Raw genomic sequence first — 6,849 nt, 5'->3', positions numbered from 1 at the left:
AAAAAAAAAAAAAAAAAAAAAAAAAAAAAAAAGTGACCTCAAGGAACTCATATTCTAATGAGGGAGACAACATTTTATAACCATCTATAGTCAAGATGCATTCAGAGTAGTTGGGAGTAATCTCAGAAAGGCAGTAAGAGATCAGGAGAGGACTCTTGTAAAGAGTGAAATTTGAGCTGAGTCTTTGTGTGTGACTATGTGTGTGGGGGGGGAGGTAATAAGGGTTAAGTGACTTGATAAGCGTCACACCGCTAGCAATGATCTGAGGTTGAATTTGAACTCAGGTCCTCCTGACTTCAGGACTTGTGCTGTATCCACTGTACCACCTAGCTGCACCTTGAGATGAGGCTTGAAGGAAGCCAGGGAAGAGGTGAAAGTCATAGGGCAGAACCTTTCAGAGCCAGCCATTGCAAAGACATGGAGTCTAGAAACAGAGCAAGTAGGTCAATGTTACTGCATCCAGTGTATATGGAGGGGAGAAAGGTATAAGAAGAATGAAAAGGTAGGAGGGGGGAGGGCAGGTCGTGAAGGGCTTTAAATGCTGCAGAGGAATTTATATTTGATCAAGGAGGCAAAAGGGAGCCACTGGAATTGGCTGAATAGGGAGGGAAGATATGGTCAGACCTCTGCTTTAGGAAAATCACTTTGACAGCTGAGTGGAAGATGGTGGACTGGAGTGGGGAGAGGCCTGTGAAAGGGAAACTAACCAGCAGGCTGTTAAAATAATCCGGGTATAAGGTGATGCCTGCACCTGGGTGGCAGCTGGGTGAGTGTCTGAGATGTGAAGGAGAGGTGTTGGGAGGGTAGAAATTGCAAGATGTGACAACAAATTGGATATGGGGGGGGTGAGAGTGGAGTCGAGGGTAACGCGGAGGTTGCTTATAATTTCCTCCTTCCCTCTTTTCCCTACCCGTTCCCCATTTATTTCCTCTTGCCTATCCTCTCCCACGGGGACCCCTCTACTGTCTAATTATAAATAATCCCCATCCTCTTCGAGGCTATCACAACTTTCATTGGTCATTTGGCAAGTTCCAACCAACCCCATCTTCCCTTTAATCTCCTCCCGTCTTCACTGGCCTTTTTTTCCTCGAAGGGATGCTAGAGGAACAAACGCGGGATGGTTTCAAGTCCAGCACCCTCTCTCCTCCCCGTCCCACCTTATTTTATTAAGTTACGTTCATTACATTACATTACGACATTCAATGTCGTCACTGGTTAGTGGTACATCCTGCCCCCTCCTCTACATTCTCACTTTGTTTGGTCGTTGTTCCTTTTTTCTAGGGTACCACCGTTAGCTAACTATAAATAGAACTTGTCCTCTTCTCCCCTTTCCCCCCAACTCTGCTACTCTTTCCTTACTTCCCCGCCAGGGGGCTCCGGGGCATCATTGGCTAAGTAGGACCAAATCCCGGCCCCGTTCTTTTCATGCCCTGATTGGGTGATGCAGAGCGTCCCTATTGGCTGGTTATAAATAGACCACGCCCATTCCGTACCTCTTGCCCAACATTGGATTCCTTTTCTCCCGTTCCACTGGCTAGATACAGTTAGGCTCCGTCTATCCCTCCCTTTCTCCCTGGCATCATTCCCTTTACTTCCTTCCTTCTCACCTCATCTTGAGGCGCTGCTTCAGACTTCTCCCCCTAAAACCTTCACCTTTCTGCCAGCCCTTCCCCCGCCCAGCTCCATTGGTTAAATATGGCTAAGCCACGCCCCCCTCCGTGCCTATCTCCGCCTCCGATAGGAGCCCCCACTCTGCCCCTCCCGCTGGCCGGTCTCTTTTTATTTCCTAAATAGTCCCGCCTTCCAAGTTTTCGTCCCTCTTCCCATTTCATTGGCTCGCTCCGAGAACTTGCATCGTTACCATTGGCTAATTTAAAGAAGATCCCGCCCCTTTGGGTAGCTTCTTCCCCTTACCTTCTATGGGCTCCTCTTGCCTCTCTCCTCCCACCTAAGGGATCCCGGAGCTCTATTGGCAAGACCCTGCCCCCCGCGGGCTGTCTCACAGTAAGCCTTTTCCTTGTCTCCGCTAGGGGGCCCCCGGGCGCAGCTATTGGTCGATTTCAGAGCGCCCCGCCCCCTGCCTTGCCCCCTCCCTCGCTCCCTCCCTTTCTCCTCCGACCCCTCCCCCCTTGTTTCTTGGAGCTTCATACCCGCGGACCGCTGCTGCTCCGCCCTGACCCCCGGCCGCCGAGATGGGAGGCAGCAAAGGTGGGGATGGGTGGGGGTCTGGAGGGGAGCATGGTCTGCTGTGTGAGCTTGGATGGGCCCTTGCCCCTCTTTGTGCCTCAGTTTCTCCATAGGGAAACTCCTCCCCAAAGGAGGGGAGGGGTAGGGCTCTATGGTCCCTTGCAGTCCTGACATCCTATGGACCGTCAGGTGGAGGGAGGGTCCACTAAGCCCCTGGGGGAGACCGCTATCGAAGAAGAGGATGGGAAGAAGGGGGGGTCTCTTCTCAAATCCCTCACCAGGGCCATTTGGATCAGAGGGTCACTGGGCCCCTTTTCCCCTGTCTGAGAGGCACCACTCCCTGCTAGTGTGACAGATGGAGCTGTCACTCAAGGTGGAGGGAGGGAGGAAGGACTGGTTCCTGACAGCTGCGGGAATCAGACACCAGCTCTCCTCTACCGCTCCCCTGAGTCCAGCCTAAACTTAGTCTCCCCCTCTGGCAGCCACTCTCTCCCCACCCCTCCCCACTGTCCTACCCTCACACCAACCATGGGGTTTAACAGACTTTGATGCTACTCCCCCCTCCCCCATTCCCTGTCTGATCTTGGCTTGGTTTCCCCTCCTTGGGTCTCAGTTTCCTCATCTGCAAAATTTGGGAAGTTGGTCATGCATGGTCTGGAAGAGCCTTTCCAGTTCTGACATTCTATGTTCTTTGACCCTTTCAGCTCTGACAGTCTGTTCCAAGCTTCCTCCTAGTTCTGAACATTCTATATTCTTCCAACTATGCAATTCTCTATTCTAAAGTCGCTCCCCATCCTGCCTTTCAGTATCTTGTGTTCTAAGGTCTTTTTCAGCTCCAATATGTTCTGTTCTATGCTCCAAGGTTCTATCATTCTCTCTTCTGTGGTTCTATCATAGGAGTTCTAGGACTGGGAAGGGAAACAAGATTGTGGATGAAGCACTTGAAAGACAGTCCTCAAAGCTGTCTCCCCTTGTTTGTGGGAGAGGTCTTATCCTAGTGAAATAAGTGGGGTCTCAGGGAGGGGGTTCAGGAAGGGCTGAGGGGACTTCACATCCCTAGAATAGGAAAGAGAGGAAGTAATCTAAGCCTGGGAGGCAAAAGGACTGGTGTGCTTATGCCCAGGTGGGGCTAGGGCTTGGGAAGGGGCAGGCTGCTGTCAGGGGCCTTGGGGGAGAGCCAGGACTGTAGGACACTATCTGTGACCTGGGCAGAATCAATAGGAGAGAGAGAAAGGGTACTCTAGTCAGAATTTGATCCTTGTTTGGACAGTAAATCTGAAGGGCTGGTCTTGGGATTGAATGGTAGAGAGGGAGAAGATGTGTGGAAGGTCAAGAGCCCTGGGCTGGGAGTCAGGAGAACTGAATTCCGGGCCAGTTGACTCACTGTGTGACCTTCATCTCGTAGCCTTAGTTTCTCTAGTGGTAAATTGAGGGTTGGGAGTGAGCTATCTGGTATTTAGGGTTTCTCTTAGTCCTGTTATTCTATGATCTATAATAGCCCCCACCCCAGGGTTGTCATGAGGATCAAATGAGATCACTTATCTAAAGCATTTTATAAACCTTAAAAATGTTAGCTATTATTACTATAACTTCCCTCCTTCTGTTCAGGACACCAAATAAGTTATTTTTAGTCATTCTAGTCAGTTGCTACAAAATTGATCCTGAAGTGGGTCAGTTCCCTTCCCTGGGCCTCTGTTTACCCACCATGAAATAATGGGGGTTGGGCTAGATAATATCTGAGTCCTCCCAGATCTGCTGTTCTTTGATACTGTGTCGCTCCAAATTGGCGTTTGGTACAAAATCTGTGTTTGGTACAGCTGGGAGGGGTTGGGGTCCTAGAGGTACTCTCTGAGCCCTCCTCTCACCTCCTGTCTCCACAGTGGCAGAACTACTGTATTGGCGGGACACAAGGACGTCAGGTGTGGTCTTCACAGGCATTATGGTCTCCTTGCTCTGCGTCCTACACTTCAGCATTGTCTCCGTGGCCTCCCACCTAGCCCTGGCCGTGCTGGCAATCACCATCTCTCTCAGGGTTTACCACAAGGCACTTCAGGCTGTGCACCGGGGTGATGGGGCCAACCCCTTCCAGTAAGATACCCTTCAGCCTTGACCTTGACCCTCATTCCAACCCTGACTCTAATTTGAACCTCAAACCTGACCCCATCCCGTACCACATCACTCCCTACCCACAAACCAATCTTAAACCAGGCATCCTTGACCCTTAATCCCAGCCGATGTTGAACACTGATCCTCTAAAGTATTGGAGCCTTGCCTTAGTCTCTCCCCATCTTCTTCCTTCATTTCTGTCCCTTTCCCATCTCTCTGATGCTGCCCAAGAGCCCTGGATTCTAGCTTTGTCTCTGTCACTGGCTCATGCTGTAGCCCCAGTCAAGAGCGTAATGGGAACAGCATAGATTTGGGATCCTAGGTTCTGGCTTCGAACAACAGCTTTGACATTTCTGCACTTTGTGTGACCTTGGGCAAGTCCCTTTCTCATTCTGAGGTTCTCCATCTCTAAAATGAGGAGTTCTGACTTGACACACTCCCACCCAGCTCATATCTTATGTGTCCCCCACCTTCCTCTCCCTCTCACCTTCCACCTCTCCCTCCCTTAGGTTGATGAAGGGGGTGGAGGGGGGGGGGTGGGAAGGATCTTTAGGAGATGCAGTTCCTCTATTGGCCACTTGTCTGGTCCTGTGCTTAACCGCCAGGTGGCAAATCAGATCAGGACCTCTCCTGGGTACACCACTCTGTGGTTCCGCTGTGCACCACCAGGTGGCGCTGCACTGCTGATGTTTAGCATCCCAGGCATCAGGGTCTTTTGGTACTTACTGCTAAGGAATACTGTTGGGTCGCAGATCTTTCTGAGAGCGCCCTGTCCTGCAGGTTCCGCTTCAGGCCACCAGAGGGCGTTTCGGGGCCAGGACATCTCCCCAGCCTTTTCCAGTCCAAACGTCTTGTTTCTCCTCCCCGTCCCCACTCCTCCACTCAGGGCTTACCTGGATGTGGATCTGAGCCTGAGCCGGGAGCAGATAGCCCGCTACACCGAGCAGATCACAGCTCAAGTGGTTTCTGGGGTGACGCTCCTGAGACACCTGTTCCTAGTGGAGGACCTGGTTGATTCCCTCAAGGTAGCAGGACTTCTGACAACCCTACCCCTTCCACAAACAGCCCTCCCACCACCACCAGAAACACACGCACGGAACTCCTGCCTTTAGACACCATCACCAGCAGCATCCTTTTCTAGAAGGGAAAAGTAGAGCCTACATCCTACTGGGTGCGAAAGGGAGTACTTAGCCCTAGGGACCTTACAGCTGGTATATGGGGGGAGGGGACACACAGACTTTTGGAGAAATGAGAAGAAACTCAAAGTCTTGGGCTGGTTAGGGCATCACAGCTGGAAGGGGCTGAGGGAGGGGGTTGGTCACAGATCTGGGGAACATTTCTAAAGCAAACTCACCATTCTGAGAAGAACAGGACTGAGCAGCTTACCTGTGCATGTGTGGGAGTTGGGGGTGGAAGAATTGTCCTCAGATTTTAGAGCCACCGTTGGATGAAGTTCACAGCCCTAGGAAGGACATGGTCCTCAGGGCACTGGGCACAGCTCAGGGCCCCAAGGACTCGGGAAGTAGAGAGCACAGACTGTCTGGTGGTGTGGAGGAAGAGTTAACATGCCCAGCCCACCCTCCAGCACTACTAGGGAAGCTCACAGCTTCTCCTCCCACCCCCAAGGATCCCCCTAACCTTGGCTGTCTCCCACAGTTGGCGCTTCTCTTCTACATCCTGACCTTTGTGGGAGCCGTTTTCAACGGGTTGACTCTTCTCATCTTGGGTGAGCTGGTGGGGAGGGCCAATGGGCAGGTGGGAACGAAGACTGCTCCTCGAGAGTTATTGACCTCTGACTCTGTTTTTCCAGGTGTGATAAGTGCATTTACCTTCCCTTTGCTGTACCGGCAACACCAGGTGAGGAGAGACTCAGCCCCTCACCCATCTCTACCCCCATACCCCGGTGTTTCTAGGCAGACAAAGCAGGCTGACCCCCCCCCCTCCGCCTCTGACAACTAGATTCAGACAGGTGGACAGCATGACCACCAACTGACATGCATCCCGGCCAACCAGAGACATTGGGGCTGTTTGACCCCCAGGTTTAGCCAAATGACATTTAAAAGTCAAGCAACAATATTCGTTGCTGACAAAGTGGCAGTTTGGACAAACACTCTGACCCCCGCCCCCACCCCGCCCCCAGCACCTGTTTGTCCTGAACACACATCCCAGCCAGACACAACCAAGTCAGCTGATCTTTGGGCTAAACTAAGTTACATCAATTGGGCCAAGTCACACAAGTCAGCCTCCCCCCCACCTTGCTCCTTCTTTCATAGGCTCATAGGCCTTTGGAGGTGGAGGGAGTCTTAGAGGTCATAGGATTTAGGGCTGGTAAGGAATTTAGAGGTCACCTCCTTCATTTTACAGATGAGGAAACTGAGGCCCAGAGAAGGTAAGGGACATGTCTCACAGAGGTAGTAAATAGCAGACCCAATAACCAAAACCCAGTACCTTGATGCCAAATTCAGGACTGCAAACTCTCCTGTTACTACACTCTGACAGATACAATCTGTGCTACCAATCTCCCTACAGCTAAGCTCCTTTAGGCTCCAAGCTGGT

The 6,849-nt window shown here is 51.6% G+C and overlaps 1 protein-coding gene across 2 annotated transcripts in view; it reads left to right on the top strand.

Annotated features, from left to right (window-relative positions):
- The window catches only part of LOC114031016 (reticulon-2-like), a 14,645-nt gene that overhangs the window by 3,041 nt on the left and 4,755 nt on the right, over window positions 1–6,849 (top strand). Inside the window, exons 1-5 of one of the 2 annotated variants that reach the window (XM_027846014.1) lie at window positions 2,128–2,208; window positions 4,068–4,275; window positions 5,180–5,318; window positions 5,950–6,019; window positions 6,104–6,150. In XM_027846014.1, coding sequence (XP_027701815.1) covers window positions 2,193–2,208; window positions 4,068–4,275; window positions 5,180–5,318; window positions 5,950–6,019; window positions 6,104–6,150 — 480 coding nt within the window. In that variant the 5' untranslated portion in view covers window positions 2,128–2,192. Of the gene's footprint in view, window positions 1–2,127; window positions 2,209–4,067; window positions 4,276–5,179; window positions 5,319–5,949; window positions 6,020–6,103; window positions 6,151–6,849 lie in introns of those variants that run through there. The other variant, XM_027846013.1, reaches the window with a different exon arrangement.

This window comes from Vombatus ursinus, unplaced genomic scaffold, assembly GCF_900497805.2.
Source record: "Vombatus ursinus unplaced genomic scaffold, bare-nosed wombat genome assembly UNPS02015030.1, whole genome shotgun sequence".
NCBI classification, from domain to species: Eukaryota; Metazoa; Chordata; class Mammalia; order Diprotodontia; family Vombatidae; genus Vombatus; species Vombatus ursinus.
Note: the sequence above shows the minus strand (reverse complement) of the source record. Positions and strands in the feature narration are given on the sequence as shown.